General features: G+C 38.8%; 1 protein-coding gene across 1 annotated transcript in view; it reads right to left on the bottom strand.

The window, feature by feature from the left end:
* TSNAX (translin associated factor X) overlaps window positions 1-9703 on the bottom strand; it is a 34487-nt gene extending 24784 nt beyond the window's left edge. The window contains exons 1-4 of the mRNA XM_007466990.1: window positions 9612-9703; window positions 9068-9172; window positions 6096-6210; window positions 1625-1755 (exon numbers count right to left, since the gene is read on the bottom strand). Of these exons, the coding sequence (XP_007467052.1) occupies window positions 1625-1755; window positions 6096-6210; window positions 9068-9172; window positions 9612-9627 (367 nt within the window). The 5' untranslated portion in view covers window positions 9628-9703. The remainder of the gene's footprint in view (window positions 1-1624; window positions 1756-6095; window positions 6211-9067; window positions 9173-9611) is intronic.
* Window positions 9704-25624: the final 15921 nt, after the last annotated feature.

Below are 25624 nucleotides of genomic sequence, written 5' to 3'. Positions count from 1 at the left end.
CTTTTTTAATAATAAACTTATTTATTTTTGGCTGCACTGGGTCTTCATTGCTGCACGTGAGCTTTCTCTAGTTGTGGCAAGTGGGGGCTACTCTTTGTTGCGGTGCATGGGCTTCTCACTGCAGTGGCTTCTCTTGTTGCGGAGCACGGGCTCTAGGCACACGGGCTTCAGTAGTTGTTGATCCGATTTTCCTTTAGCAGTTAATGCTTTTTTGTGTCATTAAAAAAAAAAATCTTTCCTACCACAAGGTCACGGAGATACTCTCGTATGTTTTCTTCTAGAGGCTTGCTTCAGCTTTCACTTCACCCTTCTTTCTCCCATTATCTCTGATCTTCTCTCCCAACCCTGCCAAATCTGTCACATGCAAGGCTGTGCTTGCATGTGGCAACATAAACTGAATTCATGAAATCTTTTTTATTATATGTGCTATTATTTTGAAAATCAAATAAACCCCTGATAGTAAATAATAAATGATGAGGATGGGAATGTACCCCCTTTCAGAATATACTATAATGACTCCTCATGGAAATGTGTTATCACTTTAGTTTATAATAACATGCCTCCAGTTTTAACCGACACACGCAGGCACCTTCTCTTAGTAATATCAACACGTTTCAACAACCACAGGTCGACATTTCTGAAAAACAAGTGCTGAAATGATAACCAGACTAAAACTGAGAACTCATTTCCTGCTACTGAACTTACCTGAGCTCAGTGGAATCAGCTATTTGATAGAAAGGAATACAGAACTTCCATTTACTTCTATAAATATGCATCAACCTTTGATTTTATCTTTCTGCAAATTTCAGGGTATGTCTGAATTATACATTATCTCTCCTCACAGTGAACTCACAATGAGAAAAGGATGAAGAGGATCAGATCAAGTACCTTAAACATTTGTGCCAACTAATTTTCAAATGGTGATAATCACCAAGATCCAGTACTCCATGAAACATTTTAAATGAATATATAAAACCCAGTACTGGGTTTCCCTGGTGGCACAGAGGTTGAGAGTCCACCTGGAGATGCAGGGTACACGTGTTCGTGCCCTGGTACGGGAAGATCCCACGTGCTGCGGAGCGGCTGGGCCTGGGAGCCATGGCCACTAAGCCTGCACGTCCAGAGCCCATGCTCTGCAACAGGAGAGGCCACAACAGTGAGAGGCCTGCGTACCACAAAAAAAAAAACCCATTACTACCCTAAACTTCCCAGTATGGAGGCACACTATGAGATGTTCTGGTCCACCTGGCTAAGTGATACATTCTCTTTCATGAACTTACTATGACTGACACTTAGAGCCATACCCATACCCAGTGAGATATACCCATAGTGGGAATGAGTTATGCCCTGTCTGAATACACCGTACTCACTCAAGAATAAAGTTCATCTATTAAGCCTGTGTCCTCAGTTACTTTATTAAAATCTATCAATGACTGTCACTACACAGAAAAATAAAGCCCATTAAGCATTTTTAGATTACCTTTACATTATTATTCAGAAGTTCTGATGTTTTAAAGCCAGTAATATTTCACCAAGCATCAATTAAAATTCAGGCAATGCACATAAATCATGTAACGAACTATTTTTTTTTTTAATGTTACCACTACAATGAACCTAGACTCACCTGTAGTAATGGCTCTGTGGAACTGATGCATGTCTTCTCCTGAGAGCTCCTGGGCTACCTGCAATATCTTTTGTCTGACACCATCCAATTTAATTTCTGATTCAGTCAGTATTTCTTCCATATAAGGAGCACTGTAATCAAGATATTGGGAACTTTTAAAACAACAGTCAGATGTTTTGATAGTGAAAAACTGAAATAATCTACGTATCAATTAACATAGGGCTAAATAAATATCCTATGTATCTGGAAACTTCTAACTCAAAACTACAACTATAGTTTACTAAAAAAAAGGTTAAAAACATGGAAAAATGCTATAATATTAAGTGAAAAGAGAAATATAAAAAGTTGTATTTATAATATGACCATAACTACAAGAAAAATTATGTTCATAAAAATATGACATCTGGAGACATCTACTTTTAGTCAGGATGGAGTAACATGGACAGGATTTATCATCCCACCATAAAACTAAACAACTAAAGAGAAATACATATATACAAAAAAAATGGTTTTCAGACATTGGGCAACAGGCAGCATGGGACAGTGATCCCTGAGAGAAGGGTGAAGAAAAGGACATGTGCCTTACTATGACTGTCTCATCTAACTGCCTGCAGTGCAGTGACAGTGCAGGGATGAGAAACTCAGGTGGACCCTGGGAGTCTCCCTGAGTAGAGGGGGAGGAAGTGGGAGTTCAGGTTGGTAAAGATGGCTAAAACTTGCAAGGCAGAGTAACAAAGGAGAAAATTACACACAGAGTTTTTAGAGATCTACACAGGGGACCCACTCAAGTCTTCAGCTGAACTCTGATCAGTGCAGACTTGTGAGGGAACTACCCAAGGCTGAAAAATGAACCACCCTAAGTGAGCATGCAAAACGATATACAGAGCTCACACAAGACCAGAAATAGTTGATTCATCACTGGCAGACTGACACTACAAAAAGTATTAAAGGAAGTTCTCTAGGCAAAAGGAAAATGATACCAGATGAAAATCTGGATCTGTACATAAAGGAATAAAGGACACCAGAAATGGGAAATATATATAAAAATCATATTGTTTAAGTAAAAATAATAATGTATTATGGGGATTATAAATAATATAGAAGTAGCACATATTTCAAAGTAGCACAAAGGCCAAGCCTGTAGAGGTGAAATGGAAAAGGAAGTATACTATTATAGGGTTCACATACTATAGGCAAAGTGATATGCAAGCTGTCATTACCTTGTACAGCATCACATTAACTGAAAAGTGTGCGTATCAATATTGTGACCTCAATTTGCAAAGTAAATGTTACCACAGAACCATGCAAAGGACAGACATGATTCTGAGATGCACAAGTTTCAATTAACACAGTATTGTGCAAAGTAAGGACAGCAGACTGTGACAAGTCATATATTATAAACCATAAAACAACCACTATAAAAATAAAACAAAAAGGTACAGCTAATAAGCCAACAAATAAGATAAAATGGAATTATAAAAAGTACTCAGTCTTCACAACATTGTAAAGCAATGATACCCCAATTTAAAAAATATATATTCAACCCAAAATAAGGCAAAAAAGTGGAAAATGGATCAATTTAATTCCTACCATATCAATAACCACATTAAATATAAACAGTCTAAACACCTCCATAAAAGGCAGAGACTGGATAAAATGGATAAATGGATAAAAAAGCAAGAAAGACAAGAAATCCTCTTTAAATACAGACACAAATAGATTAAAAGCAAAAGGACAAACAAAGATATACCCTGTTAACACTAATCAAAAGAAAACTAGAGTAGCTGTATTAACAAAGTAGAATTCAAAACAAAGAATATTTCCAGGGATACTATCATAAAAATAAAGGATCAATTCATCAAGCGAAGAGAACAATCCTAAATATTAATGCATCAAATAAAAGAGCATAAATACATCAAGCAAATACTAATAGAAGAGCAAACAGAAATAGACAAATCCACAATTATCATCAAGAGATTTGAACCTCTCTCAATAATTGCAGAACAAGTATACAGAGAATCAGTAAAATAACACAGATGATTGAACATCATCATCAACCAATTTAATTGACATTTATAGGACACTACACCCAACAATAGCAGAATACACATACTTTTCAAGTGTACAAGGTCCAGACAGACCATATTCTGAGCCAAAACCAAGCTTCAGTAAATTTAAAAGAATTCAAATCATAAAAAATATGCTTGGAAAATTCCTAAATATTTGGAAACAAAATAACATCTAAACAACCAATGGGTCAAAGATGAAATCAAAATGAAAATTAGAAAGCATTTTGAACTGAATGAAAATGAAAAAACAACATACCAGAATTCGTGGAATGCAGCTAAAGTGTACTTAGAGCCATAAAAAGGAAATTTATAGCACTAAATGCCTATATTAGAAAAGAAGAAATGATCTCAGTTTCTTCTTTGTGATCTCAGCTTCCATCTTAAGAAACTCTTTAGAAAAGGAGCAAATGAATCCAAAGTAAGCAGAAAGAAGGAAATAACAGAAATCAATGTGTCAGAAAACCAAAACATACAGAATATCAATGATATCAACAGTAGTCCTTTAAGATCAATAAAATTGATAAACCTCTAGCCAGACAGATCAGGAAAAAGAGAGGATACAAATTACCAACTTCAGGAATGAGAGAGAGAACATTACAACAGATTCTACAGAAATTAAAGGATAATAAAAGAACATTATGAGATGAAATGGAAAAATTCCTTAAAAGACCAAACTACCAAAGCTCACTAGCAGAGATATCTACCTACATCTATTAAAAAAAATAAAGTACAGTTAAAATATGAAATCTGCTCATTAACAGTAGTTATCTTTATGTACTCTAGCTGATTTCTCTCATAAAGTATTTTTACTTTCTGTAGTTTATAATTTTTCTGAAGTTTACTATTTTCTCAGTTTACTAATCAAAATATATGTATAATATGGACACAATTATGATAAAAAAGTATAAAATATGAAATCTGCTCATTGATAGTGGCTATCCTAGTGTATTGTCACTGACTTCTTTCACTCGGTATCTTTATTTTTCTGTCATTTTGTATTTTTCTAAAGATTACTATTTTCTAAGTTTACCATAATGCTTATTTATTATTTTTTGGTGGACAAATATTTACAAGATGACTGTGCACAATAACATGGCTTTTTCTAAAATATTATGTTCTCCTGTCACAGTTCTACTATTTCTTTAAACTGCTGAATATTAAGAGCAATTGTTTTAAAACTGCAATTTCTAGTGGAAAAAAGTGTTCATAACTAACCAGATCAGTGTTGCTTCTTTCCATAATACAAGCTCAAGCGTGTACAAGCTATGTGAAAACTGGTTCAAAAAACAAGCAAAAACTAATTTTAGAGTCAAGGATGAAAAAGAAAATGTTAACAGGGCCACATTCCAATAAACCTATATATGGCAAATTTGCTTCCACTTAGTGGAATAAAAATTAAAGCATTTCAGAATTACCTTAAAAGTTATAAGTGAATAGAATACTTCAGTAATATTTTAATAATAGAAAGCTCATAAATTATATTTGGTCTTTCTTAAATACTTAAAAGACACATGGTGGGAAGCCAATCACTGCTATCCTTCTAAAGGCATTTGGAATTGGTAATGTAACAAGAATCTCTCTTTGGGAGTTGCAGGGTGGGTGATTTCTACCCCCATGTAGAACAGAGAAGCAAAGAAAGCTAGTCAAATGAAATATGAAGCAAACCAAGATAAGAGATGGAGATACCCAACTGCATTCATAAAATATTCCTGAATCTTCTTCCTAATTCACTCCCTTCCTCTTAATTTAGGCTACTTTAAGCTGGCTTCTTTTACTTGCAACAAAGAAATCTATTAAAAATACAGAGCCTACCTAGAAAAATATTAAAGCCCTAGAGAATGAATGTCACAGAGCTGAAGGGAGAGGAACTTTCAAAGAATTAAGCAGTCAACACTATCACATGCTGCAAAAATGTAAGTCAGAAAAAAGCAGAAGAGTGTGTACTAGATTCAGCAATATGAAAGTAACAAGGGCAATTTCATTTCTGTGAGGCAGAAAGCCAAACCGCAATGAAGTGAAAAATGAATGGGAAAGTAAGTTAAGCAGAATATAACATTTATCTAATATTAAAATTTCTGCACACATCATCCAAGGAAAGCTTTAATGTAACAGGTGCTAGTAAACCATTAAAAATTTAATATTTTCACAAACAGTAGCTCTATCTTGCTGAACGACCTTAACAGAACATAAATCCCTAGCTGTTCTGAAAATAAGAGTTGGTCCCTATTTTTATTAAAATGTTTATTCTTAAAATCCACCTGCTACTAACGTCCTCTGACCCCAGTGTTCAAAAAAAGTCAGCTAGTTACTGTCCACTGACTTACGATATATATTAAATACAATATATATAAAACGTATAAAACTGTAGCCAACTGTGACAAATTTTGAAGATATTTACTCACCTTGTAATCCTGTGGAGGAGAAAAATTGTCCTTTTACTTTCAACAGTTATATCCCGACTAAGTTTCACAAGTCTCTCGTATTTGTCATGTCTTGCATCAAGTTCCTGTTGAAATGCTAAGAACACATTATTATGAACATAAGCATGCTTATTCTGCACTTGAAGCCTATCAAACAATATTGGAGAAACCACCTTATTTACTTTTAAAGTACTTGGAAATCAAAGACTCTGCTACTAACTGAGATATTTTTTCTTTAACTAGAGGTATGCCTTCACTGGATTTTACCACTCAGAGCCTCACAGTGAGACATATATTTTGTAACAAGTATCTGTTCTAATAAACGTGAGACTTTTACCACAAAATTATCACGTATAACTACCTACAAAAGCTACTTTCAACTACCTCGCTAGGTTATGTAGTTATTTTTAATTACCTTACCATATACAATAAAAATATCCACAAAAAATAAACTGGAATTTTAAAATTAAGTTTATAGGGCTTCCCTGGTGGCGCAGTGGTTGAGAGTCCGCCTGCCAATGCAGGGGATGCGGGTTCGTGCCCCGGTCCGGGAAGATCCCACATGCTGCAGAGCGGCTGGGCCCGTGAGCCATGGCCGCTGAGCCTGCGCGTCCGGAGCCTGTGCTCCGCAACGGGAGAGCCCGCAACAGTGAGAGGCCCGCGTACCGCAAAAAAAAAACAAAAAAATAAAATTAAGTTTATAACCCCTTAATGACATCAACTTTCTGAATTCTCAAGCCCTAGTTGTTGAAATACCCATAAACCACTTACTTATCTTAATAACCACTTTATTTCAGAAGCACTGTCACGCCAAAGACCTAGCAAGTTGCCTGTCCTATAGGGAGCAATCCACAGAGGAATTCTGAATACAAAGGTTTATTCAGAACCTGACTTAACTATGAACCAAATTAGTAGTTGAAAAAGACCTAAATACATCTCGTCCTTTATTACTGAAATAATAATTAGGCTAGGATTTTGCCCAATATTTCAAGACAATCAAATGTATTCACTATTTATTTTGACTACATTAATGACCACTGTGAATTATATACTGTAAATACAAAGTTAAGGCAATTTCTACCCTCAATGAGCTCAGTCCAGTATGAGACAGAGATGTAAACAAAGCATTAAATGTAATCATGCTATAATCAATACATAGAAAAGGTTCAGTAAAGCAGGAACTACATTTTTCTTGTTCACTATCAACACATGCCAGAACACAGATGCTCAATAAATATCTCCTGACTGAATGCATGGATGTTCAATGAATGCAATGTTTGTCACCAAGTTTGCTTGGGAGGAAAATCTGAAAGGCTTCAAAGGTTAGAAGCTACTTGACCTGGGTCTTGAAGAAAACTACAGTACACCAGGTGGGCAACGGGGGCACCAAGTTGGAAGCAATTCCAAGCTTAAAGAACTATGTGCACAAAGGCAGGTAGAAATATAAAACAGCAAAATATGCTTGGAAACAAGCAGCTCAGTATGGGGTGTGTGAGAACATACCGGTGGGGAATATTGGCTTGGCCAAAACGTTCGTTCGGTTAATGAATACGTAGCTCAATAAAGTTCTTGGTGAAAATGAAAAATGCCTTTTATAGTTACTTAAAACCGAACGAACTTTCTGGCCAACCCAATACTTGCCCCAGTGTGTCGATAGTTTTTCCACTGAGTATATAGCTCTATCAATATGATCTCTACTCAATTACAACTAGTTGTCTTACACCCCTGAAGATCACTGTATGTGCTGTGGCAGTTCTAAAATATGTCCACAAATCACCTGATACCCCTCCCTTCAAAAAGAGGAACCTAATTCCCTTCCTCTTAAATATGAGGCAGAGTTTTAAAACTACCTCATTTGTAACAAAAGAACTGTAGCAAAAGTGACAGTGTATGATGTCCAAGATTAGGACATAAGAGAATTGTGGTCTCTTTCTCTTCCTCGGTCCAGGGGAAGCCAGACGCCACAACATGAGGACACTCAAGCAGTACTATGGAGGGGTCCACGTGGAGAGGAACCCAGAGCTGGCTGTTGGCAGAAGGCCTAGCTTGCCGATAGCTGTGGATCCTTCAACCCAATTCAAGCCTTCAGATGGCTGCAAGTTAGAACCAACAGCTAACTAAGCCCCCTCTCGGATTCCTGAACTACAGAAACTGTAAAGAACAGGGTGCTGGAGTAATTCCCTGGTGGTCCAGTGGTCAGGACTCCACACTTCCACGGCAGGGGGGCATGGGTTCAATCCCTGGTCAGGGAAATAAGATCCTGCATGCCATGCGGCTTGGTCAAAAAAAAATAGGATGCTGGGGAGAAGAGTTAGGTGAATTTTGTTTTATGTTGAGTTTTGCAACAGCTTGCCCAAGTTAATATACTGAGAAAAGGGGAGCTGTGAACACATGTACATGTACGATTTACATGTACATGGATTCCCACTCTCTGCAAAGTGCTGCAGCCAAAACAAAAATACAGGCCCTGTCTTCAAAAGTCTAGCTGGGAAAACAAAACCAATACACGTTAAAAACTGAAAAATTAAATATACGTATATATACAGCTGATATAGATATAGATACAGATATATATATACACACACACTCATAGCTGATACATATACACACATATATACTTAAAACATACACCTAATGAAAATACACATATATACCTGATACACACACACACACCTGGGGGAGGGGGTGAGTGTATATATTTATCAGGTCCACAGTAATTTTTAGTTACGTGGCACGTCTGATGTTAAATAACTAATGTTTACCTGCGAAACCGTAATGGGAAAAAGAGTCAAGACGTCTGTATTCTCAACTCTGAGGGCAGACCCAGCACTATGGCAAAACCCCCGGGGAAATTCTCAGAGGCTGTTTTCACGTGCATAACATGGCTAATCGATCCTTCTTACAAACTCTTTAGTCCTCTTCCCTTCGCCAGCTTACATGACAAGAAAACTTACATTTGAAGGCCAACATCACAGGTGAAGAGGAATTAACATCCTTCCCTTCTCTTCTCTGGTTGTGTGGGAAATTGTCATGCTTCCTTTTCCTGAACCCTCCTGATCCTTACGTAGAGAAGGAGAAAAAAGTTGGACAAGGCTCTTCCATCGCCAAGGAGCTGACAAAACATGACACAGGCAAACCCCTCCCTTCCTTTAAAACCAGGCACCCCCAAGGCCCTCGCCACAGAGGCTTCCTCAGCAGACGACAGAAAAGCAACCCTGCCTTCTCCCCCACAAACCTTACGCTTACCCAGGCCTCCCCCAACGAGTACCTTGATCTGGCACAAGGTGGAGCAATTACCGAACTAAGATAAAAACGGCTCGAGGATTAAAAACAGAGAGGCGCAAACAGGGCCAATGTGGCCGGGAAATCACCAGGGCCGCCGCCCCTCCCGGAGCCTGCGCGGGGAGTAGGGCACCTTTAAGGGGTGGGAAGTGGAAAACGCGACCAAAAGGCTGGATGAGATAAATAAATAACGCCCAAAGCCGTTGAGGACGCCACCTTCTTTGCTGCTCATGTCGTCACGGCCTACGGCGAGAAGAGACGACACTCGGCGCCTCGGGGCGTGCACGATGCGTACAGCAGCGGCCGAAGAGCCCGATGCGCTAACCTGCGCAGCCGGCCGACGTCGACGCCCCGGCCGGAAGCGCACGCCCGCAGCCACTCAAGCTTCTCCCTTTTCCCTCATACACTTCCGGCCGCGTCCCAGTCCCGCCTCCGCTGGCTCCGCCCCGCGCGTGGCCCGGGGGACCTCGCGCCCTTGAGCCGTTGTCACGCCTGCCCTCTGCTGTGCCTGAAGACAGAAACGACTTTACACGCTTCTCTGCATGAGCCGTCCATTAAAAGAGACGATGCATCCCCCTGAGGGTGAGAGCAGTGTGAAGGCGGGAAAGCGACGAAAGATGTACGTGATTTTTTTTTTTTTTCTCAAGGCACCTTTGGAGCACCCTCGCGTTCCCTCGGCGTGGCCCCCGCCTCCCGCGCGGTGTATAGTGGGGGTTGTAGTTTGCCGCTGGAGCCTGCCCTGGGGCGCCCGGGGCCGGCAGGTGAGGAAGGGATCAGTGCTGCGTGTCCTGTGGGATGGTCTTCTTGGGATCGAGGCGGAACCTTACAGAGTTAGGAGTCTTTAATTTTCCATTCCTGGCGGTGACGCCAGAAGCTTAGGTGATGGAAATGTGCCAGTCAGTCAGTGGAAGGCGTTGCTGGTACTTACTCCGCTGTGTCCCATCCCCGTCCCCCCGCTCCGCCCTGTCCCACTTTCCCTCCCTCCTCCTCCGTCCTCCGCTGGGCTCCTCTCCCGCCTCCCCGTAGCCAGACTGCCTACCTTCACGGTGGTCTCCGCCGCTGAGTGGTTGTGTGACCTTGAGAAAGTAATTCACCCCTAGCTCAATTTCTTCATCTGTGAAATAGAGGTAAAGTAGGACCCGCCTCGTAGGATTATTGGACCACCAAATGAGTTACCACTAAGGCGCAGTCGTTGGTATAGTAAAGGCTCAGTTAAATACTAGCTATGATACCCTTCTCCCACCGTCGCTTTCCAGAAAGAACATGCTCAAGGTGGGCAGCTAAGTGGCGCGCCAGCATCCTCTAGATAAAAACTCAGGCGGAGGCTTCGTTAGTTGGGTGGCCTAAGGCTGGTTGGGAAAACACAAATGCTATATCTTATTAGGTTTTCCCTAAATAGCCTCCATATTGTAGGCACTTGTACACGCAATCTTTCCTCCTTGTAAATTTAAGAACAAAGGCACAATAAATGAAACAACTTGGCTAGAATATGGCAGTGATTTCAAGCCCCTGACAGGCCTGTGTCATAGGAAGGTAGTTTGCTCTAGGTAGTCTTTAGGGTCTCTTCCAACTCTGGAGCCAGAAACTTGCGAAGCACCACCCATTTATATCTATGCAGCTCTTTGAATACGTGTGATTAGCCTGATTCCTTGTGGATAAATCGGGCTCCTGAGGACCTGGGCTGAATTCTTCTTTTGCTGATGTTGGGCATAAAATTCTGAGTTTGTGGGAGGTCTGACCCTGCTCACTCCTTATCCACCAGTGGTCTTCTACTCTTTGATTCGAGGTGACTTGACCATGGGGAGAAAAAAAAAAAAAAGGCAACTATCATATAATTGTAATCATTGTAATGTGACTCCTTTTACATTCAAGGAAGCCAGTAAGTTATGAATATTCTTAGAGTTAATGCTTACTTTAACTGTAGTCTGGGAAAAGGGTATTTTCCCTCACTCTACTGGTATAGCAGCTCTCAAGACCTCAACTTTCCAAAACCTGGATCCGTCATTATTTTCCTTCAGTAACCACCACTCCTGTTGAACTGTTCAACTACGGCTGTGTTTCTTGAACTGCTTTTTACTGCTTTCCCCTAAGTATAAGGTCTAGAACACTAAGTTTCATAACCTGTAATGACTCCGCAAAGTATCAATACTTAATGGAGGTGAGGCCCACGAATACTTTCCCAGCACTCATTTGCACATGCAGTTACCCAGGTGTCCCAACGGTAGCTACTCCTTTGTCAGGAAATGCCTTTCAACCTGTGTGGCAACCTGCAGAATGCATCTCCACCCTGTCTCCTTGTTGTATTGCTTCAAATGCATACATGTAAGTTTTGGAATTTGGTGGAACATATTTTCTTTTGTTTTTAAGGTGGGGAGAGGAAGGTAAAGGTTTTCAGTAAGATTCCACTTCTGGGATGGTGTTTTTTCCTCCTCACGTTGCATTCTGATTGCCCACATTTGACTCTGACTAAAGCTCTGCGCCTTCCAACAGCACCTGTTTTTATTCAGTCTATAAATCCTCACATTTGTCACCTTTACAGAAAAAAAGTCACATACCGAAATTGGTTTTGGTTATTTTAAAAAGCATATAATCAAGTAAGAGAAGAAATATAGGCCCTCAAGAGATTTTCTGCTTCAGCATTTACTTTATTATGTACTTATTACATAAACTGGGGACGGTGTGTCAGGGAGCTGGGCGGGCACAGGGAATCATGAGAAATTGCCAGAACCTTGAGTGACCATTTCTAAAATGATAACCGTAATATTTAAAAGATACCTGTAGCGTCGGAAGTGGTACTGTGAAGTGTACACATACCATTTCACAGATTTATTTTTTAAGCAATACTAGGACGTAGTAGGAGAAAATTGATGTTCCAGATCTTTTACTGGAGAAGGAAGCTGGTACTTGAGGAAGTAAAAAGGGATGGGCAAAACCACAATGAGATGCCACTTCACATCCCACTAGGATGGCCATAATCAAAAGTAACAGAAAATAACAAGTGTTAGTGGGGATACGGAGAAATTGGAACGCTCATATGTCGCTGGTAGGAATGTAAAATGGTGCAGTCACTGTACAGGATGGTTTGGCAGTCTCAAAAAGTTAAACATGGAATTGCCATATGACCCAATAATTCTACTTCTAGATGTATACCTTGTACACAGATGTTCATAGCAGCACCATTCACAATAACCAAAAGGTGGAAACCACCCAAATGCCACCAGCAGATGATTGGATAAACAAAATATGGTATATCCATGCAATGGAATATTATTTGGCAACAGAAAGAAAAGAAATACTATCCATGCTACAATATGGATACATTACACTAAGTGAGAGATGTCACTCATAAAAGACCACATATATGATTCCATTTATTTGTAATGTTTAGACTAGACAAATCCATAGAGACAGAAAGTTTCATTACTTAGGGCTGAGAGCAATGGGGTACAGGGGATAGAAGGGTGATAGCTAAAGGGTATTGCATTTCTTTTTGAGGTGATGAAGATGTTCTAAAATTGACTGATGATGGTTGTACGTATCTGTGAATGTGGTAAAAACTTGAATTTGATGAACTGTAAATAGGTGAATTATATCTCAATAAAGCTGTTAAAAAATTTTAAAGTGTGATGGGAAACAATCTTCAAATCCAGTAAATATATACATGTAGGTATATAGACATACTTCAATGTTATTAGGGAAAAGCATTAAGCAAAATACCTTAATTTTTAATAATCTGTAATAAAATATAAAGTATTTTTCCTTTACAGATTATATAATCTTCAACAAATATTTCTGTGAACAGTTTATGCCTGGCAATTTGATTTGTGCCATTAAGGACACAGCTATTTTCTTATTTATTCAACAAATATTTATTGAGTACCTACCATGTTATAGGTGCTGTTCTAAGCATTGGTGATCCCTAATCTTATGAAGTTTATTTCCTAGTGAGAGGAGACAGATGAAGAACAAAATAAATAAGTAAAGTATTTGGCATTAGAAAGTGATCATTGCTGTAAAGAAAAATAAAGTGAAGGAAAGAAAAAGAGATGAAGGGTGAGGTTTCCTGCGGTGAGGGTAAGAGTTGCAATTGAGAGAGGATGGTCAGAAAAGGCCTTGCTGGGAAGCAGACATGTGGCCACAGATCTGAAGGAGGAACAAGTGGGCCATGCAAATATCTGGGGTATTTGCCCTGCCCTGTGTGCCAGTAATTCTCCCCGTTCTCTCCTACATATATTTTTTATTTGTTTGTTTTCTTCCTCATTATTCCCGTCACCATAGAAACTTGGTGTCATATAGCATCTGGCACATCATGGATATTCAATATTTGTTGAATGATTGAGCAAATGATATGCAAATACATTATCCCCATCTGTAGATCACCTTTTATTTTTGTTATAGTACCTGGTTGAAAAGAAGTTTTAAATATTTTTTTAAAGATTCTTAAGCTCGTGTAGCTTCTTCTTCATCTTTTTTTTTTTTTTTATTTAGGCTGCTCTCGTTTTTAGTTGCGACACGCAAGCTCTTAGTTGCGGCACGAGGACTCCTAGTTGTAGCATGCAGACTTCTTAGTTGCGGCATGCATGTGGGATCTAGTTCCCTCACCAGGGATCGAACCGAGGCCCCCTGCATTGGGAGCGCATAGTCTTACCTGCTGGAGCACCAGGGGGGTCCCCTAAATTTTTAGTATAGTCAAATTTATCAACTTTTTCCTTCAGATTTGGGTATTTGATGCCTTGTTTAATAAAGCCTTTCCTACATTAGGTTATAAAAATATCGCCGTATACTTTCTTGTAAAAGTATAAAACTTGCATTTTCCATTTAGGTTTTTAATCTACCTGGAATCAATGTGTATATTAATAAATGATTATCTCACAACCACGTATTGACTCTTTTATCATTTCTTCACTGATTTAGAACACCACAGTGGTCATATATCAAGATTCCATACATGCCTGGGTCTGTCTCTAGGTTTCTTGTTCTGTTCCACTGGTCCATTTGTTTATATACCGATAGCACATTCTCTTAATCACTATAGCTTTGTATTATGGCTGGATCTCAGGAAGGCCAAGTTCCCCTAGCCTCCTCTCCCTGCAATATTCTTCACAGTTTTTGCAAGTGGCCTTTACTCTTTCATATCAGTTTTAACAGTTTTTAAAATTGAGATGTAATTCATATACTATAAAATTCACCCTTTTAAAGTGTGAAATTCAGTGGTTTTTAGTATGTTCACAAGGTTGTACATCATCTATTTAATTCCAAAACATTTTCTCTACCCCCAAAAGAAACCCAACCCCATTTACAGTCATATGCCATCCTCCCTCCTCAGCCCCTGTCAACCACTAATCTATTTTCTGTCTCTGCAGATTTGCCTAGTCTGTATATTTCATACAAATGGAATCATACAGTATGTGGCCTTTTATGTCTAGCTTCTTTCACACAGCATAATGTTTAAAAATTCATCTACCTCATAGCATATATAAGTACTCCATTCCTTTTCATGGCTGAATAACATTCCCTTGTAAAGATATATGTTTTGTTTATCCATTCACCAGTTAATTTGGGTGGTTTCCACTTTTTGGCTATTCTGAGTAATACTGCTATGAACATCTGCCTACAAGTCTGTGTGTGAACATAAACTTTCAGTTCTCTTCAGTATATACCTAGGAGTAGAACTGCTAGGTGGTTTGGTTCCTACCTATTTTGGAATTGGCTTTCCAAGGTCTATGAAAAACCTTGTCAATCTATTAATTAAAATGCACTGAATATATAGAGTAATTGGGGGAGAATTTATGGCAATGAGTTTTCTATTAGCTTTGTAAACTGGGAATCTCTCCTGATTTATTCCTTTTTTTAAGTCCTTAATAAATAGAGTTTTGCTTAACTTTCATTAGATTTATTCCTAGGTTTGTTATAGTTTTTATTAGCTTTATGCTGTGAACTTAACCGTTTTTGTAAGCACTATGAGTGGGATCTCTATTTTTTATGTATTAAATTGGTTATCTAACTAGTAGATATTATTTTGAGCCAGCAAAGCCTGAATACTAAATCTGTGTAGTTATCTTGTGCAGTATCAAGGGTAGTATTATGCACAAAGATACACTTTTAAGATGTTTATAGCTACATTACAACAGAGGGGAAAAAATGAGTGTCTAACAATAAATGAACGACTAAAGTGGGTATTTGGAAATGGCATTAAGATATTGTAACGCAGAGAAGTGTATGATTAGTTAAGTGGAAAAAAGTTGAATTTAGTTTGATCACAACTAGGTATTTAAAAATACACAGAAAAACATTAATGTGTGTTGCTCACATGTATGTATTGAGTTGGAGACAATAAAGTTAATGGGAATATATTTTGGAGCAAGTCTTCTAGAAAGCACGTTGGCAATTTGTACTAAGACTTTTAAAAATGATGTGGAGAAACGAAGCCCTTATACACTGTTCGTGGAAATGTAAATTGGTGCAGCCACTATGGAAAACAGTATGGAGGGTCGTCAAAAAACTGAAAATTTAATGACCATATGACATATACCCAGCAATCTAATTCCTGGCTATATGTCCAAAGAGAATGAAAATACTAATTCAAAAAGATACATGCACCCCACTGTTCATAGCAGCATTATCTACAATAGCCAAGATATGGAAGCAACCCAAATGTCCATCAACACAGAATACAGATGAATGGATAAAGAAGATGTGATATAATGGAATATTACTCAGCCATAAAAAGAATGAATTTTGCCATTTGCAACAACATGGATGGACTTGGAGGGCATGATGCTCAGTGAAATAAGTCAGACAGAGAAAGACAAATACTGTATGTTGTCACATAGGTGGAATCTAAAAAAGAAATGAATATAACAAAACAGAAACAGACTCACAGATATAAAGAACAAAATATTTAACTGAATCACTTTGCTGTACACTTGAAGCTAACACAACATTGTAAATTAACTATACCTCAATTAAAAAAAAAAATAGTGGGTACCAGTGGGGAGAGAGTCGGAGGGAGGGGCAAGATAGGGGAAGGGGATTAAGAGGTATAAACTACTATGTATAAAATAAGTTACGAGGACATATTGTACAGCACAGGGAAATATAGCCATTATTTTGTTTTTTGTTTGTTTTAAGTTTGATTAGGGCCCGTTTGTTTTTTTTTAACATTTAAAAAAATTTATTTATTTTATTTATTTTTGGCTGTTATGGGTCTTCATTGCTGCATGTGGGCTTGTAAGTGGGGGCTACTCTTCGTTGTGGTGCACGGGCTTCTCACTGCGGTGGCTTCTCTTGTTGCGGAGCATGGGCTCTAGGCACGTGGGCTTCAGTAGTTGTGGTGCACGAGCTTTGTTGCTCCATGGCATGTGGGATCTTCCTAGACCAGGGCTCGAACCCATGTCCCCTGCGTTGGCAGGTGGATTCTTAACCACTGCGCCACCAGGGAAGCCTGCCAGTATTTTGTAACAACTTTAAGTGGAGTATAATCCATAAAAATATTGAATCACTATGTTGTACACCTGAAACTAATATAATATTGTAAATCAACTGTATCTCAATTAAAAAAAAAAAAGACAAAAATGTTTATACCGGTTGACCTAGCAATTCTACTTTTTGAAATTTATCCTAGGCAGCTATTCAGAAACGGAGACAAAGACTTAGATATGAATTCAACATACTAGAGATTAGCAAAATTTGGAAACAATTTTCTGTATAAGAATAGGCAAGGTTAAGTTGTATAAATTATGATGCATCCATCTGAAGGGTAATTATGTAACCATTATAAACACAGTTGACAAAAATACTTTAGTGTTTTTCTCACACAGTAACAATATACTACTTTTGTCAGGGCCTGAAATTTTACCTTACTTACAAGCTAATGTTAGCCTTTTACTATTTCATGGATGCTGGCAGCGAAGGTAAGCCTCGTGGGTCAGAGATAAAGAACTGAATTACAACAAGCAACGTATTGTGTCACATTGGTTTCCCTTGCTCCCCAAGTTACATAGGAGAAACACAGAGGAGCCCAGATGGATTCTGTGCACATAGCAGATTTTTATCACAGCTGAGGAACACTGAACTGGAGACTCCACTGCTTTTATAGCAAGCAGTAAGCAAGCTTGCATTTTTCTTAGAGATGTTATGTCATCTCTCAAGTTTACTCACTGAAACACAACCCTGGAAAATAGACAACTGGTGTAACATATGTTTGTATGTTCATAAAGACTAGTTAAGAAGCACCAGGATCTGTGCAAATGTATATGTTTGTGTGCATGCATGTATACATATATATACATACATGCAAGCTGCTCCTGACATCACTGTTTATATTTAAAAATTGGAAGAGAAGGGGAGAGGGGCAGGAGATAAAGCAGTACAAACTACATGTATTATGTATAAAATAAGCTACAAGGATATATTGTACAACACAGTGAATATAGCCAATATTTTATAATAACTATAAATGGAGTATAACCTTTAAAAATTGTAAATCACTGTGTTGTACATCTGTAACTTATATAATTATTATATCAATACATCAACTATACTTCAATAAAATTTTTTTTAATTGGAAATTATTTTATTGTCCACCAGTATGTTAGTTAACTAAATTTGGACGCACTCATACAATGGAATAGTATGTCAACTTTTAAAAAGAATGAGATAGACTTATGTATTTACATTAACAGATATTCAAGATATATCATAAGGAGAAAAAGGCAAGTTGCAAAACAGTACTTAGAGTGAGATCTTATTTCATAATTTAAAAAAATGTAATTTGGGTTATATATAGGAAAAAATATGAGAAAGAATACACCAGATGTTAACAGCGGTTATATCTGGAGTCAGAAATATGGAGAATTTTCACTTTCTAAAGTATAAATTTCTCTAATGCTTGGATGTTCGTTACATTAACCAAGTATGACTTTGTAATAGAAAAGAAAATAGAGGGGCTTCCTCGTGGCGCAGGGGTTAGGAATCTGCCTGCCAATGCAGGGGTCATGGGTTTGATCCCTGGTCCAGGAAGATCCCACATGCTGCAAAGCAATTAATCCCGTGTGCCACAAATACTGAACCTGCACTCTAGAGCCCACGAGCCACAACTACTGAGCCCACGAGCCACAACTACTGAAGCCCATGTGCCTAGAACCTGTGCTCTGCAACAAGAGAAGCCACCGCAATGAGAAGCCCGCGCACCACAACCAAGAGTAGCCCCTGCTCGCTGCAACTAGAGAAAGCCCGCACACAGCAACGAAAACCCAATGCAACCAAAAATAAGTAAATTTTAAAAAAGAAAAAAGACTGAAGCAAATATATCTCAGTGTTAAATGTGGGGTTTTTTTTCTGAATGATACGATTCTGGGAAGTTTCATTTTCATCTTCCAAACTGTTTATGGCAAATATACATATATTTATAATAAGGGAGAATATGTTGTTTTTAAAAGTATTAATAGTATTTGTCTTCAAATGTTGGTGTATGGAGGTTTTTTCCCTTCTCTCTGTATATTTCAAATTTACTATAACAAGTACATTGCTTAATGTAAAATGGATGCAATGAACTTGTATTCCTTTGTTCTGCCCAGCGTCCCTTGCCCCTTGCGTGCATTACCCCTTCACACTCCAGTGGTAAATTGCCCTCCAACACTTGCGGTGTGGCTGCTATTTGGAGGATCTTCCACATTCCAAGCATAGGTTTTGCTGGTCAAGCAGTGATAGTAACGAGAGAAGAGCACTCACGAAGGGAGACCTTTGGCATCGCTAAGGCTGAGACTCTCACCTGTCCCTTGGGGGCTCTTCAAACCACTGAACTAATAGTTCTCAACAGAAAGATGATTTTCCTCCCAGGGAGTATTTGGCAATGTCTGGAGACCTTTTTGTTTGTCACGGTTGAGGGGTGGGAGTACAGTTGCTACTGGCATCTAGTGGGTAGAAGCCAGGGATACTGCTAAACATGTTACAGTGCACAGAACAGCTCCTCACAGCAAAGAATTATCCAGTCCAAGTTGTCAATGGTACAGAGGTTGAGAAATCCAGCACTAAACAAACAGGTGCAGGGGGATGGGGGAGGGGCACAGTTCTACTAACTGACCTTGACTATCAAAAGGAAATAGGGTTGCTGTTTCACAATAGATGCTGGGAAAGTACAGCTGGAACACAGGAGATCCCCAGAGGTCCTTTATTGTATACTGTGTGCAAGGGTCAAAATTATCAGCAGACTAAATTTGCAGGCAGGACCACTAAGGATTTAAGGATTTAAGCCCCCCAGAAATAAAGGTGTAGGTTGCCCCATTTGGCAGAGAACTTTAGCCAACTACAGTGTTAGTCAAAGAAAGGCAAAACATGGAATCAGTGGCAGGGGAAGAAAATGGCAAGACCAGCCTCTACCTCCTGGCTTGCTGTATCTCATACAAAATTTTTTCTTTCTTTTCCTTTACCCATGCTATCGCGTCTACGGTGTAACGGTGGTTGTTACATTTATTGTTTTTCCACAAGTATGGAGAAGGTATTGACCATGAACTACAGTAGAAATGACCTAAGAGGATCCTGGACTCAGAGAACAGTGGCCCACAGTGTCACATGAGATACTTTTTATTCCTGGTCCTATCAAGTGGCACCAAAATTAAATTCAAAATAAGAATTTCCTGAGAAATTGCATCTCTCTAGGTGCCTAAGAATAGAAATCACAAACTTTGGATAGAACAGAAGACAGGGAATTCCCTGGCCGTCCAGTGGTTAGGACTCCGCGCTTTCACTGCAGAAAAAAAACAAACAAAAAAAAGAACAGAAGACAAAAAAATAGTATCCGCATGTAGATAGGCAAAGAGAGTTAAGAATCTCATTGATAACTTTCACAGAAAAAAAAGTTAATGTTAATAAAGCCCAAATCAGGTAGGTGTATTTTACACTTTCAGAAGACCGTTAATGAAGAATAGACTTTACTTAATAAATGTGTTTTGCAATGTTTGGGGGAAGGGGAAGGAGCTAACAGCTGCATTTTCAGGGTAATCTCTAAGCAGATTTCAAGGGTTGTGCCTGAGTAAAAAGTATCTTCCTCCTTCAATTTTGGAGACCAGTCCAGAATCCCTTAACAACTTCCTTTTCTGATAAACTAGTTGGAATGAATTGTACAGTTGCAAAGAAAAACTCTGATTGATACAGACATTGTTCTGATGAATAGTTGTAGGTCACAGATCCTCAGCTATTGGGCTTAGCTGGATCTGAAGGCACTGAGGATTCAGTGAGTATTTCCCAGGTAGACTAAGGCATGCAGAGGCAAAAGAGTTACTTAAATGATTACCTATGAAGTGTCCGTTAAAGGAAGGCTTTGGGCAACAAGCCCCTTCTTTAAATGCTGAAGAACATAAAAGAAAGATAATGACAGGCTTAAGATCAAATTCTTGGCTAAGAGTAGAGAACCAGGAACTGTTTTTGTGCTATGAGAACTTTTAGGTTATTAGCCTCAGAACCCAGGTTGCATAAAATCAGAATCAAAATTTGATTCTGTGATAAGCAACAGGGTCCTACTGTATAGCACAGTATACAGATAGATAGATGTTAGATAGATACAGATATATACACATACATGTGTGTGTGTATATATATATAACTGAATCACTTTGCTGTACACCAGAAACATAAAAAATACATTAAAAAAATAAAACTTGATCCTGTGGATTGCAAAGTTCAGTTGCATTTACAGCATCAGCAAACCTCATGCAATATTAGGGCATTAACTGAGACACAATGGAAGACCCCCATAACTGAAACGGGAAAATAGGGGAGTAATGGGATGACTTAGGCTACTCCGCCCTCCACTGAGCATTCCTTCCAAGCGGAAGTGGAGTGTCCCACCCCACACATCTGATGGAGATGTTCCTGCTTTGCTTGGAGATCTCTTAACGAACTTGCCTCAGTCACCTTGTAAGTGGTGGCCAAATTACCTCATTCTTCCTTTCTATCACTCCTCATTTGCCTCTGTGTCTACAAACAGGGTCAGATCCCAGAAGCCAGTTACAAAGTCAAACCCTAATGGAGAAGCCTCACACGACAAAAGACTTTGGTTCATTTATACGGCAAAAACCGAAGAATGTCAATGGCAATGCATTCAATGAGTCTCAGACTAGGGAAACAGGAATACTTTCAGACTGAAATGAATTTATTGACAGGTGCTCAAGCAGATGGGAGTGATTCTAATAGTTTGCTTACTCAGTTGTCTAAAACCTGAACTCAATGGTGGCCAGTGCTAAATGGAGTAAAGTTGCAAGAAATCCCTTTTTATAAAACGGAGGAGGGGAGATAGGAATGCTAGAATGGATTTACCAAATGTATCTACTCACTCATCCTTCACTTATGTCCAGTAAGAGGACTCTGAATACACTCTCTTGATTACAGCTTCAGAAGTACAATGGTGAGGGATACATCAGGCTTTTCAAAGCGCTCTAGTAACTCTTTTCTGTAATCTGGGGATGCAGGTAGGTAATTCTGCCATTGAAATGTGCTTTTTAATTTCAACAGGGTTAATGGAATCCTAGGCAGCGGCCAGAAGAAACACTTAAAAATCAAAGTGGGCATGATTACTAAAATAGACAAGCACGGTAGGAACAATAATCAGACTGGTTGTAGATCACATAGACCCTAGGACCAAACGGCCCACTAATTTCCTAGCAAATAGGGGCTTCACTTAAGTATCCATGATCGAATAGCACTGCCCCTCACCTAATTCCCATCCTGAGTAAGTTTATTGACTTAGAGTTTCTTGAAGGAAAGGGGAGGTAAGATACTCTTGAAGAAAAAGACTCCAGCAATAACATCACCAGCACATTCTGTAAATTATCCCCCTAGTATTCCCTTAAGGGACTTGTGTTCACTTACCAGGGTAATTATGGCAGACTCTCTGGGATCCAGAAGAGTATGGTCTACTGGTAAGTGTGGGGCTTTATTGGGACTAGGTGATTAAAGAGCTTTTATCTGAGTCAGCCTCATGCTGGGTTCAAGGGGACTCCTAGCCCATTCCATAGTTGTTTCTTGAATAAACAAATGGATAGTTGGAACACAAGTACTCAACACTGGCAGAATTTTCACACTGACCTTGTGATCTGTGAAATATATACTACAACTGTAGGAAGGGCCAAATGGAAGTCTTTGAAGCTTTTCCTGCCAAAAGACAAAGCCAGAGCAATACCACATTTCTAGGGAAATCAGAGACTTGTATCACCATCAGAGAGTTGATTATTCTTAGCACAATCCTGTTTAACTTCCCTCTTTTGCCAGTGCAAAATGAGTCTTGGATAGTTAGTGTGGATTATCATAACTGTAATCAGGTGGTGACTCAAACTGCCACTGCTATTTCAAATATGGTCTCTTTTCTAACGCAAATCAAAGCCTCCCACAGCATCTGAAATCATAGCCATTGATCTGACTGTTTACTTTCGCTTCACAGGGACACCAGAACACACTCACTTTCTTACCTCAAGGTTGTGTCTGTGCAAGAATCCAGTCTGCAGAGATCTTACTCCTCTCACTGTCTCACATAGGACATAGCTCTGGTCTACCCATTGAGATAATCATCATGCCAACAGGACCTAAATAACGTTCTGAAATGTTTTCAGATGCTCAGAGCTCCATCATTTAGTGGGAACCTTCTATAAAGCACAGGGAGCTCAGCTTGGTGCTCTGTGATGGGTGGGATGGGGGAGTGGGGGGGAGGTCCAAGAGGGAGGGGATATATGTATACAAATAGCTGATTCACTTCATTGTACAGCAGAAACTAACATGACATTGTAAAGCAATCATACTCCAATTTCAAAAAAGAGTAAGTCAAGAAATTGTCTAGATATCTAACAACAAGGGCATGAACCAAATTATGTTTCACTTATATCATGAAAAGAAACTTACGAAGAGCTTGAAATGCCTCCGCAAGTTTTTTATATTAAGTGAATAAATGATACAATGTAACTATGCACAGAAAAAGTTATTAACAATATAATCAATGGTAAGGGTCCAGCAATAAAGGCACTCATATTGCTGATGTAAATGTAAATTCCACAACCTTTTTGAAAAATAATTTGTCAATATACATCAAGAGCCTTAAATAATGTTCGTATTATTTGTGCCAAGGATTTCACTTCAAGGAACATCCCCTAAAATTATTCAGAAATGCAACTAAAGCTTTAGAAACAAAAATGTTCAATGCGGAATTATTTTTATTAACCAAACTTGGGAACAACTTAAAACCCTCATATGTAGGAAGCATTACATGAATTAAATTATGACACCTGTATAAAATGGAATATTATATAAAGATTACATTTAACTCACATTTTGATGCTATTTTAAAAGTCTGTGATATGCTAATAAAGCAAGATATAAATTTACATAAACTATGAGGTCAATCTATTAAATATGTGTATTTCTATAGAAAGACTGACTCAGAGACCTAAGCCAGCATAGGTCAAGGATTTTTCAGTGATGCACTGTTGGTAATAGTAAAATATGTGAAATTACTTAAATGTCTATCAATAGGATTAGTTCAATAAATTACGGCATATCCATTCAATAGAATAATATAGAGCTGTTGAAAAGAATCAGGTCAGAGTAAATGTACTAACGTGGAAATACTTGCCAAGATACCGAGTTGACGTTTAATGAAATATTTAATAAGATTTAGTGAAAGAACAAAAGAATTCAATTTTCATTAAATTAATAACATATACGCATACGTAGGAATGAGGGAGTTAAATCTCAAGCATTTAACAGTGATTATCTCAGGGAGTCAGAATTTTTTATTTTTTTATTTTTTGCGGTACGCGGGCCTCTCACTGCCGTTGCCTCCCGTTGCGGAGCGCAGGCTCAGCGGCCACGGCTCACGGGCCCAGCCGCTCCGCGGCACGCAGGATTCTCCAGGACTGGGGCACGAACCCTTGTCCCCTGCATCGGCAGGCAGACTCTCAACCACTGAGCCACCAGGGAAGCCCAGGGAGTCAGAATTATAAGAAACATTTGCTTCACCTTTTGCATAACTTCTGCAATGTAACCAGCATGTATTAGGTTTGTAATCAAAAGAAACCTTTTAACTTTAAATTTTTTAATGAAAGCATGAATACCACCAAAATGTAAGATTGTTTGTATCTGCAGGTTTATTGGCAATTTTAATGTGTTGTATACCTTGAATTTTTTCAAATTATCCGTAGTGTTTTTCCTACTCTATTAAGGAAAATAATAGTTGGAAAAATGATAACAGTGAATATCTTTGGTTACTGTAACATGGTAGGTTCCCATGCTGCCATTTTCTACGTTTTTCATATTTCCAAAAATGGGCTTGGATTTGAATGTATTATTATGTTATGATATTATTGTATCATATAATATGTTGTTTTTGCCCTGCCCAATATCACCTCCTTTAGGCATTTGTTCTTCTCTATGCCATATAATCCTAAATAAATCTATTCTCTCACAGAACTTGACTTTCAAACAGACACACCCTGGGAGGAAAGGTGATTTTAACTGAGTCATTTGCAGGTCCACAGCTTCCCAAGTATACGATCCCTGAAACTGCTCTGGTTCCTGTCCTCCCCAAGGATCCATTGTTCATGTTTTATTTTGATGCTGGCTGTTCTCCAGAATCTCAGAAAAATTCTTTCATATTTTTTAAATTAGAGTCAGTTTGTATTGCTTGACACATAAGAAGTTTAACTGATTCAAAAATCATAACCACAGCCTGGATTGCAGGGAACTGTGGGGAGCACAGTATTGGTTATTAGGATAAGATGAAGCAAAAGAGAATCATATTTTACATTCCATGATGGGAAGGTAGCAGCTTATAGTACAAAATGGCAAAATGTTATTACTTGTGGCCATCTGGGACTGTGTGCCCTCTGAGAGTGAAGTTCTAGGGGACCAGGTAGGTACTGCAATGAGCCACTTTAAAGGGAATGTAGAAGTGGGAATCATGAAGGATGGTATGTCTGTTTGGGGTTTTAAATTTTTATTTATTTATTTATTTGGCTGCGCCAGGTCTTAGTTGCAGCATGCGGGATGTTCGTTGCCACGTGTGGGATCTTTTAGTTGCAGCATGCAGGACCTTTAGTTGTGGCATGCCAACTCTTAGTTGCAGCATGCAGGATCTAGGTCCCCGACCAGGGATTGAACCCATGCCCCCTGCATTGGGAGCGTGGAGTCTTAGCCACTGGACCACCAGGGAAGTCCCTGATTGTTTTTTTGTTGGTTTTTCTGTT

Source organism: Lipotes vexillifer, unplaced genomic scaffold, assembly GCF_000442215.2.
Source record: "Lipotes vexillifer unplaced genomic scaffold, Lipotes_vexillifer_v1.1 scaffold410, whole genome shotgun sequence".
NCBI classification, from domain to species: Eukaryota; Metazoa; Chordata; class Mammalia; order Artiodactyla; family Lipotidae; genus Lipotes; species Lipotes vexillifer.
Note: the sequence above shows the minus strand (reverse complement) of the source record. Positions and strands in the feature narration are given on the sequence as shown.